Genomic DNA, 11432 nt, shown 5'->3' with positions numbered 1-11432 from the left:
TTCCTTTCTCCTGCTATTGCTCATTACTCTGTCATCAATAAGTGGCAACACATATCAAGCAGAGGCACGGCACCTCCTGGAGTCGGCCTTGCCCGAGATTCCCAAGCCTGAGATTCCTCTGCCACAAATTCCAGCTTTACCAAAGCCGGAGCTACCAGCACTGCCAAAACCGGAGCTGCCAACTTTGCCCAAACCTGAGCTCCCAACATTGCCTAAGCCTGAGCTTCCAGCACTGCCAAAACCTGAGCTTCCCACTTTGCCCAAGCCAGAACTGCCAAAGTTGGAAAAGGCTGAGCTTCCAAAGCCTGAGATCCCGGAATTGCCAAAGCCTAAGCTTCCAGAATTGCCTAAACCTGAGCTCCCAGAATTGCCAAAACCTGAGATTCCAACATTGCCAAAACCCGAATTGCCTGAGTTGCCTAAACTTCCTGAACTCCCAAAGTTCCCAGAATTGCCTAAACCCACTTTTCCAGAAGGACCAATAACCCCTTGATTTGGATCATAGGAAAAAAATTATCAAGAAGTTGATCTCAAGTGATAATTCTATAGAGTGGGGTGATTCTGTCAGAACTGGTTCTAGAATGATTGAGTTCATATAGTTGTTTGGTTACTTGTCTTGTTGTATTCTGGTGAGGTGCAACTATCGTTTGTGGTTATGTCAGTTTACATTTCAGTGCTTTCAATTTGTATCCCCCTGTGAATTTGCCCAATATATATTTCATGATTGTTTGTGTAATAATCAACTCTATTTTTACCTTCTAATTTCCCCCTTCCTTGAACTTAGTAAATTAGCAATGATGATTGTATTTCTCCTTCTCGCCAATGCTACTAGTGCTCAGGCAAAAACAGCATGATACAACTAACGCCAGTATCACAATACGATCAGAAATGATGAACAAGAAGAGAAAACAAGTAGACTTAACCTTTCTACATCTATAAAAAGACTTCAAACTCATAAGCTACATAGAGAATAGTAATCTACTCCATAAATTAGCGACATTTTACCATAGTACTCAAACTCCTTCCTCTCAGGGACTAAGACAAAGTTATATACAATATTGCTGAACTGGGGAGACTTGAAAGTTTCATTTCCTTTCTTCATAAACTTCTCCTCAATGCAAAAACCCTTTCCATTTTCCGCTGGCTGACACGTGGAATTGTGCTTCTTAGACATTCTCAACATATGACTTGGCTAGAAAGATATATTATCAGGTGCTGCTTGAAGATCACTATAGCCAAGCCCCAATCATCAATACTCCTGGGGATTCAATATGCAAGTGCAATAGCTAATTTATTTAAAAGACACTTCTTGCATACAAATTTCATTGTGAGATTTGCTTAATCCTTTTATAATCTGATGATTGATGGCCAACACACCTGCTATTGAGGGGTAAAGAACAGCAAAAAGAACCTTCAGACAACCATTTCGGCTTCTCTAACATCTGTAGGAATTCCCACATCCAACCTCATAGTTGGTTTGTACTTCTCAGGCACAGCAGCACCAGCCTGTACACATAATTCTACCACTGCTGGGGCCTGGCCATAGAAGTTCCTCAGCTCCCTCTCCAGAGGCTTATTAACATCAGGTACATGCCAGACAAATTTAGGTGGAATCAAGTCATCAAGAACTGCTGCTTGCCATCCATGTTGCCCATTACGTTGCTGGTGCTTATGAGCGCCACAGTTCTGAGCTTTGTGTCCAGTTGGGCCCACATGCACTTCAGGACAATAACCACAAACCCTTACAGGGTACATCTTCATCAGCCTCTTGGCTCCTTCCCTCATCTCTTCCCACACCGTGAGCGTTTCCTCAGCAAGTAATGCCGTATCTTCTTTGCCGGATGGCGGTACAATTTCAGAGTCCAGTATTTCAGCTAATATTTCTGGCTTTGGCGCATCTGGATCGGGGTCCGGAAGTTCACTTTCATCAGCATCAACAAACTCTTTTCTCCCAATGCGTATGACCGGTTTTCTCCTCCTTTTGGTAGGATATTCAGTCAGGTCAACTCCTGCCTGAATGCAGAGCTCAACCACCGCTGGAATTCTTGGGATGGAAAATCTCTCCTCATGAGAAATACGCTTCCCAAGACGATCATACAAGTGATAGGCCTCAACTGGTACCAGCATGTCCTCAACAACTGCTTCAACCCATTCATGAGCCCCTTTACGGATTGATGCTTGTGGCCCTCTACACGATTTGAAAGGGTGGCCAACAGGACCCACATGAATTTCACTACACCACCTGCCAGAATTGTCGTCAGATTTAATTGTCTGTAGAAAACATCAGGAGTAAGAGGAACTAATAAACATCAGAAAATTGTCTATGTTAAGTTGCTAATGACATGATTGCACTGAGATCATCATCTACAACCACCAAAAGGAAAAAAAAGTCTGAACACACATAAGATCAGAGAAAACAGTCTCGGTGAATCCGTGCAGTTGTAAAGAAACATAGGTAATACAAGATCAGGAGGAAAATTACTTGCAGGCATTGACAGGCATCACTTTCAAGAGCTTCTTGAGATTGTTGATTAATGTTATTCTCGCATTCAACACCTTGTATGCAACAGGAATTAGTCTTTCAACCACTAAACCTCTTTTTGGAGGCGGAATACCTCTTGGTTGGTTGTTCCTATTCTTCAGCCTCTCCCTGGCAGCTCGTCGTAACTCAACTATGGGTATAGGAAATGGTTTCTTCTCCTTTTTAGAGTAACAACGAGGAAAATCGGCATTTTGAGGATGATTGCACTCAATGACCAGTGCTTGGACACGAGTCAAGTGTTGTGATGAAATTCCAAAGTTACGTTGACAGGTGAGTCTATCGCAACTGTTCTGCAAGTCAAAGAAACACACTTAATCTATATATCCATGACATCCACTTTTCAATGACAACTAAATGTAGTGTTTGATACAGATTGCTAGTACTGGCCTTAAAACTAAATCATCCTCCTTAGTCAAGTGGACCAGTTAAGATGGGTATTTGAAGAGATGAACAGAGTAGAGGGTAGAAGACCAGAAGAAGAAGATACAAATGGATCTCAAGTCATTGAACTGCTTATAAATGGGGGAGAGCAGAAGTCTGCTAGCTTAATCCTATAACTAAGAGCACATAAAAGTAAAGAGAAAATAAATACCTTTTCTAAACCTAATGTTTACTGTGTTATGGAAAGATGCATGCACAAATCTTTTCTACTATAAAAACACCAATGTTTCTTTGAAGTTTAAGTTAACCAAATTTATCCTTATCATAGTATTATACTTAGAATACAGATGTAATTTAATAGTATTATTATTTTAAGTTTTAATTAAAAATATTTTTTCTTAATCAAATATGTTAACTATATTTCATACATTTAACTTAAACATTGTTGTGCAATAAAAAATCGAATTCATTGAGCTATATAGATTCATTTGTAACAATAAAGTTCTGATTTGTTTTTTAAAAGCATTTTTTAATGCATGTACACGACAAATTTTTTAAAAAATGTTATTCATAATCCGCTTTTAGTTTTTAAAATAATATATGGTATACTGTACGATATACATACATATATAGTCTTACTAAAGCATAAATAAGTTCCATATGTTTTATGCCTAAGTTTGTGAAGATAACAATATGGAGAGCAATTAGTTTCATTTTATTAGTTTACTAGTGGATACCAAATGGAACTCTAAAATGAAAATTATTTTTATAAATTCAGATAAGAGTTATGGAAAGAATTATTCATACTATTTTAAATGATATTACTTAAGTAAATGAATGATAGAACTGACTTAGCAAACTTTATCTTTTCAATTTTTCACATTGATCATACACAATAAATAAAACAAAATATAATTAATTAAAATATTTTATGATTTAGTCATGCATAAAACAAAAACTTTACTATAAGATAAAATTTAAGGTTACACTTATAAATTTATTAGATGGAACGCTTTGATTTCATTCTTTTCTTGTTGAGGGTAGACCTGAGATTATTTTTCCATGTACCACTTAGTTAATAGTGCAACAAAGTCATAACCATGTTATATTTTTGGTAGAAGAAATAGCAAAAGTATTACTATTCTACTTTCCCGTAGAAATGAAATGTAGACTAATATATTGAAAAAAAAAAAAAAAACAAAGACACTTATTTATTTTTCTTAATGCATGAACACGATGTTGTTTTTATTCGAAATTGCATTTGTATTTAATATTATTAGTTGACTGTCTGTACCAAATATAGGACCAAATATAGGAGGACCATCACTATTTTATATTAAATAAATTTGTCAGATGTTGGAAAATAATCATAAGAATAAACAGTATTTATGCAAAAAAGATAATAAGACAAATGGAATTCAAATTTTTAAATAGTTGAAAATGAGATACGAGGTTTCAAATAAAAACAAACAGGCCTCAAAGTTTTGCATTAATAATATCTTATTAGAGCAATCTCATTTTGAATGAACAAATTTTCAGTTTTTTTCATATTACAGGCTGATTAACTCGTCATATAAATTAAGTTGTTTTATATTTGTACTTTTATCAAATTGATTCATTATATAATTACATGTGATTTGTTACATTAGTTTTTATGAAAAAACTTCAATATTAGCAAAGTGAGATAAGAAAAAAAATACATACTTAATATATTTAAATTTTCTCTTTCAATAATTTTAACTACTCTGAACAAGATATATTAATAAACTTTAATATTAACACATAAAATATAATTGATAATGAATTTTGGATTAATTTTAAAAAGAATATAATAATGATCATCTGTATGTGCCAAGAATGAAGAAAACAAAAAGCGCAATCGTTAATATTAAAAATTTAAAATAATTATTAGTGCACATGAATATTAAGTACATATTTAATAAAGTTACATAATTGATCATGTATCAAAAGCATGAAATATTCTTAAACAATATTTATAGAAAAACAAAAATATGAAAAAATTATAGTATGCAAAAAGCACATACATTATACTAGTTATACGAAAAGCATAAAGAGGACAAAAAATACCTTGAAAGAATAAAGCGAACTGAGACCTTGCCATGTGCCATGTCCTAGAACATCAAACTTCCAACATTGTTTCCTCCCTTTACTACACAAAAAAGCAGTTCTTCTAAACTGGGAATGCAGACACCCAATGTCCATTCCTGATATGAAAAACAGAGAGCTTCTAAACATTAATTCTGCAAAATGTTTTTAACAGTGCCTGAGGCATTCCCTTCAAGTTTTCATTCAACGACACCAGACATCATTTAACTCACAAACAAATATCTATTAACTCAGGCACTCCCTTCGCACTCATGAACAACATCTATTAACCCAACCCCCCACCATTAATCTACCAAGCACAGTCCTCATTACTTACCAATAGTAAAAGAAGCTGGAAATTAGTGGAAAAGAATTAAAAAGTAGAGAAAGCAGGATGCTAGTAGAACTTAGTAGTATAAAAGGAGTCCACATTGACAGGAGAAATTGTGCATCATGTATAAGGGAAATAACAGAGGTTGAACATCCATTTTTTGGTCAATTGTCTAGAAAATTTAAAACATAACAATCAAATAAACCAATTGAGAAGATTCAAGAGAAAAAAGTTCACTGAGAGCAAGAGAGTCACGTATGATATCAATGACTTCTAATGCACTTATGCTCAGGTCATGTATGCCATATGGAAAAGCTAACCAAGAAACAGGCAAATAGGGAGTTTGAAAGAGATTTTTGCAGCTAAAGGCGAAAATATCTACATGCAGTTTTCTTCCAAGCTGCTAAAACAATGGCAACACTCAAAGAGTTAACTTGTGAAAGCTTTAGTGGCCAGTGTAAGTAAAAACAAATAGGTAAAACCATGTAGCTTTTGAAAATTGACATAACATTTTGACAAAATGATAAGCTTGTCTGAATCATGGAAAGAAAGTTTTGCCCCCAAATAAGAATACAAATAGAAGAATCAATCATATGGCTGAATGAGTCAAGCATAACTGGATGCCAAAAGGACCTTCTCAATTTATTTCAGCTTAAATCTTTTCGAGAACCAAACGTGCAGCTCAAGTCATATTCATAAGGTGTGATGAAACCACTCGATATTTTCTACACCAAAACCACCATACAACAAGATAAAAGAGAAAGATACTGTAATTCTGAACCAAATTGAATGAAATAATGGAGTTTATCTCTCTGTTTAGATTGAACCAAACATTTTGCAAAATAGGTTTGAGAAACTGTCCTCATCTCCGCCAGCCACCCTCCTGAAATTAGAAATAAACAAAAAGACAAAAAAACATACTCCCAAGAACCAAAATACTTCTCCTTCTAATAAGCATATGCAAACCATAGAGGAAAAATGCAAAGTTGAACTGGACAGGATTCTTGCCGTTCTTGTTAATGCTCTATAAAGCAGTTGTTCAATTATCTCCAACCAAACTAGAATTCACACTGCGAAGGATAAACCAAATGCGAAAGTGTCTTTCCTTTCCAATTACATTGTCGTTTCCTACTTAATTTTTTCCAAGCACCAAAACAAGAAACTCACGTCACACACTCTCACACCCATTTGCAACTCTCCGTTTAAACAAGTGGCCTAATACAGCTGTTCGAGACTGAAACTGAAAGTCTCCCCCAAGTACGACGGCGCAATTCTTCTAGTAGCTGATAATCAAATGCTTCACACCATAAATCCTTTGTAATAAGTTCAGAACTAAACTCTAAATTGGGGAAAACAGAAGTAAAAGAATCCATTTTCACCAAAAGCCATGAAGTTTGCCAATTGAACCCATTTAGAACCACCAAAAAGAACACCACCATGCATTAGCTCGCAGCAGAAAAAACTTACTTAGGAATACTTGCTGACTCTCCTGGAAATCTGCTCTGCTGGGACAGCGGGCGGTGGAACAGGATTGGGGAGGTGGGGTGGGATTACTGGGATGGGATTGAGATGGGGTGGTGGGGAGAGAGAGAGAAATTATGTGCTATGTATGTGATCCGAATATGTAATTGTGAAAAATCCTCACAACACAGACAAAGAGATATAAATGTATTGATTTAATTCCCATTTTTTGGTTTGAGTTCAGTTGTTTTTATTTGGATTTCAGTTGACCCAAAAGTTTATAATTTGAAGTACATAGAGTAATAAGACGATTACATGATCACTAATGTAATATGTGCCCGGATAACATTTTACATTAAATATTGAACCAAAAATAATAATTAAATTCATTTACGTTTATATGTTTTATTTGTATAAACATAAATCTTTAGTCTACTTATAGAATAGTGAAGTATATATTTTTAAAGCATGACCATAAACGAATACAAGAGTGTATTGGACCGTCGTTAGAATTAGGAGGTATCGATAATTTTTTGAACAATGAGAGGGTATTTATAATTAGTTCAAATCTTAAAAAATACAATTAAATTGGCATATATCAATTAAAATAATACCCCATTATATATATATATATACACCCCTCCACAGTGTAATTACATTCTTTTTCCTTGCTCCAAAATCAAATAAAATTACTCTATAAAAATATTTCTAAGCAGGTCCTATAGAGAAAATTAGGGGAAAGTCATTAAAATATTAGCATAATTAGGCATGAATATAGGCGCACTCTAACAATGGGTTGGATTGTTATGAGAAAATAGATGTAACGTGCAACCCTTATCTTCTGATAATATAAAAGGAAAATTCACTCCAACTCAAATCCAGTTAAATTTTGGGCTACCAAATTAAAGTTTGTTCTTATCATCTGCTATAATTAATAAATATGGAGCATGCCTAATATTCCACGCCGCACACAAATGATCTCACAAATCCCCTACTCATTACTGCTACAAAAAAACACAATAATTCAAATCATTGCCGTTCAAACACTCGAACAATTATAATATTATAGTTAATTATTTCGAATAAAAGTAAAAAATTATTATGTATTAGGCCATGGCTATTAACCATTATTTTTACAAGTGAGATTATATTAGTTAATATATATATATATATATATGTATTTGTAGATTAAAATCATGATAAATATTTTGATATATATATAACTCAATAGTTGAAAATTCTTTTTTGGGATCAGATTTGATTTTTGTAACTGTAGAATTATTTTTTTAAGAGAACCATAGTAAATATTTGTAGTCCGTGACAATCATTAGTTAATTGTGGGTAAATTATATTTTTTGTCCCATAAATTGACTTGTTTCCAATTTTGATCCCACACTTAAGTCAATTGGCACATTGAGTCTCATATGTAATTGTTTTTTTAATTTGAGGACGAGGAATTTCCGCCAAATTGATAAGGCAGTTGTTTTTCCCATTAGTCAATGCAATCAAAATAAGTAAATTATATTTTTGGTCGCATAAGTGGACCAATTTTTAATTTTGGTCCCACACTCAAACCAATTCACATATTTACATGTGGGACTAAAATTGAAAACAAAACCAAAAATATAATTTACCTTTATTTTCATTGTATTAACTAACAGAAAGAGCATCTGTGGTTATCAATTTTACGAAAATCCCTCAAATTGAAAAAAATAAACCACATATAGAACTTAATGTGTGAATTGGTCTTTATAGGACCAAAAATATAATTTACCCGTTAATTGTGGTGAAAATTTAGATTTTTAAATTAATTTTATTTAGTCATGGAACAAAATATTAATTTATTATAATTATTAAAACTACAGTGATTTACGGTGTATCGAAGGAAGAATTATTCTTTTCGAACAAAATTACGTGAAATGGAATGCAAGGAATTATAAATTAGCATTGCACTTAAAACCAGTGTTAGAATCAAGAGATCATAAACAAAAATTAAGAAAAAGGGAAAAAGAAAAACAGAAACAACTAAGTAAAACAGCAATAAAATTTAGTCAAGAATTGAGAAAGCAATTTCCAGTACCAATAAACACAAACTCATGCAAATCTTTTTGCTACAATCGATCTTTCTAAACCAAAGCCAAAACAGCAACCACCGCAGCGCCGCTCATAAGTCCAACCCTCAGCCCAGAACCAGCGTTGGAAGGTGCTGGTGCCGGGGCGTGGTGGTGGTGGTGGTGGTGATGGGTCTCGGAAGGAGAAGGCGCCGGAGAATGGCCCAGCGAGCGGTGTTTGGCCGAAAGAACTAGGATTTCCAGCTTTTGGCCTTTCTGGCAGTGGTCTTCAGCGCCACTGACGAAGAAAAATGGGCCTGATCTGTCTAGTGTGATTTTGGTGTTCCCGTCGGTGTAGGATCTGATGGGATTGGATACATTGCAGGTTTGGTAGTTCTTCTCAGTCACTTCCAGCACGGAATCACTTTTCGCGTCGTATGTCAGAACTGCGCACACGAGTTAGTATATATAAATTTTAACAAACATTTAATGAAATAAAATAGCAATAAACAGAAATCCAGACACAAATTTTCGGGGAAAAAAGCTGCAAATGTAGCATCTAAAACCACAGAAACTAAACTGAAAGGGAACTTTAACACATCAATTTTTGTTTTAAAAAAAAGGAGCACGTAAACAAGACAAAAATTACAGAAAACCACGAACGACAAGTCGAAAACATAAATTTAGAAAAGAAATGAGAGAGAGAGAGAAAGAGTGAAGGCAAGATTACCAACAGTGTCACCGATTTGGAATCGGTTTCTCTGAGCCCATTTGTTGAACGCATCAGGTGAAGATGGGAGTTCCCAGGAAGGCTTCTTGCCACCAACCTCAAACTCTCTCGCTTCAGAAAAGCTGATCATGGACACAAAAAGCAGGAGAGCCAAACAGGGAATAAGGGCTTTCAGAGTAGCCATTTCCTGATGCAGAAATGAAGAGAACAACGCGTTTTCAGATGGAAAATGGTCTTTTGAGAGAGTAGGGTTTCTGGCTGGTGACCATTTGCTAGATATATATATACGCATATCAGCAATTTGAGTTGAGGTGGGATTCTCATGGCTGGCACGTGAGTGGCACACGTGTTTGCCAAGAATTTTGAAGGGTTTGTTTGGTCCAGTATGAAATTACTTGGAGGTTAATCATTCTTTACAATTGAGGCGTTTCATGTCACTGTTTTGTGATTACCGAAATTGAAAACAGCAGGAAAAATTGCCGTTGCTTTTAATGCTGAAAGAGAGAAATTTGACTGTGAGGAGATGTTGGAAATAAAGGATAATTACTATATAATATTCCTCCTTCAATTGACAATACAATAATTACTAGGTGTCAATTTTCCGAGAATGGGGAGTTGTTTATTATTAGGAAAAATAATAGTTTTGAAATTTGAATTTTTTCCCCTTAATTTGGATCTCTAATGACTAAATAAAAATAATATTGGTGACAAAAATATAATTAAGATCTCAAAACTTATCGATAATAATATGCAATGATTGATGATTGATGATTTTTTTTTTATTTGCTATTTCATGATATTTTTTCTTTAACATATTTTGCAGTTTTATTAAATTTTAAGTATTGGCTTAATTGAATTTACCGCACTATATATATATATATATTATTTAATATATATTTTAGTTTTTTGCATATTAAATCATCACTACATTATATTTTAATTAATTTATTTTAATAAAAAAGAGCTTAAATTACAAGTGGAGTATAAAATTAATACATATAGTAGATACACAATAAATATAATATAAAACCAATAATTTATATGTGCTTTTTAAAATAAATTGACAAATATATATGTTTAACCAAAAGTTAAATATTTTTAGGAAAAAATGAATAAATATAAATATTTTATCATGTTTTTTAAAGAAAATATTGAAAAAATCATTTAATTACTCATTTTTATCTAAAACAAAAAATAGTTAATAACTTAATTCTATTACTAAATTAATAAAATCTTTTTATGAAATTAATTTTTATATTTTTCGTACTCATTCATTATTTAACTTTGAGTCTGTAAAATATAATAATATTCAAACTATTAAATTTACTAATTTTTTATTACTTCATTATAATTAAAGATGTTTTTTTCAATTGAGAAAATTTTAATTAAACTTAAAATTCAAAATTATTAGAAAAACAAATTCTTTGAACTATATATATAATATGAGGGCAAGATTATTCAAAAATTTAATTGTAGGGAGTAACATTTGTTAGTTTAGGACGGTAATGTTACATCAAGTATAGTTCAGGGGGGCAAAATGTATTTTAGCCAATAATAAATTAAATAGTTTCCTCATCCATTAAAATAATTTATTATTAATTTTTCATATATAAATGTATACTAATGATTCAATAATAGAAATATAAATAATATCATGAATTTAATATTTTTTATAACTAATAAGTGATATATTCACTTTTAAAAATATAAGAATTTAAAAAAAGAATTTCAAATGATTTCACGTGTGTTGGGAGTAAAACTGCTCAATTCCGATGAATTGTGTACGAGTCTTCCGGCTTTTAAAACCTAAAACAAATGTTATAAGTATCC

The 11432-nt window shown here is 33.1% G+C and overlaps 3 protein-coding genes across 3 annotated transcripts in view; 1 reads left to right on the top strand and 2 right to left on the bottom strand.

Moving 5' to 3' along the window:
• Positions 1-739, top strand: part of LOC105166402 (periaxin) — a gene marked incomplete at its 5' end in the record, with an annotated part of 3700 nt that extends 2961 nt beyond the window's left edge. The window contains 1 exon segment of the mRNA XM_011085741.2: positions 8-739. Coding sequence (XP_011084043.2) covers positions 8-493 — 486 coding nt within the window.
• On the bottom strand, positions 383-7015 carry LOC105166341 (APO protein 2, chloroplastic). The gene is made up of 4 exons (XM_011085661.2): positions 6828-7015; positions 5012-5148; positions 2483-2832; positions 383-2242 (listed from the first exon to the last, which is right to left on the bottom strand). The coding sequence occupies exons 2-4, from the start codon at positions 5144-5146 to the stop codon at positions 1414-1416; spliced, it is 1314 nt and encodes a 437-aa protein (XP_011083963.1). The 5' UTR covers positions 5147-5148; positions 6828-7015; the 3' UTR covers positions 383-1413.
• On the bottom strand, positions 8868-9860 carry LOC105166340 (early nodulin-like protein 1). Its single transcript, XM_011085660.1, has 2 exons — positions 9603-9860; positions 8868-9318 (listed from the first exon to the last, which is right to left on the bottom strand). The coding sequence occupies exons 1-2, from the start codon at positions 9784-9786 to the stop codon at positions 8948-8950; spliced, it is 555 nt and encodes a 184-aa protein (XP_011083962.1). The 5' UTR covers positions 9787-9860; the 3' UTR covers positions 8868-8947.

This window comes from Sesamum indicum, linkage group LG7, assembly GCF_000512975.1.
Source record: "Sesamum indicum cultivar Zhongzhi No. 13 linkage group LG7, S_indicum_v1.0, whole genome shotgun sequence".
Taxonomy (NCBI): domain Eukaryota; kingdom Viridiplantae; phylum Streptophyta; class Magnoliopsida; order Lamiales; family Pedaliaceae; genus Sesamum; species Sesamum indicum.
Note: the sequence above shows the minus strand (reverse complement) of the source record. Positions and strands in the feature narration are given on the sequence as shown.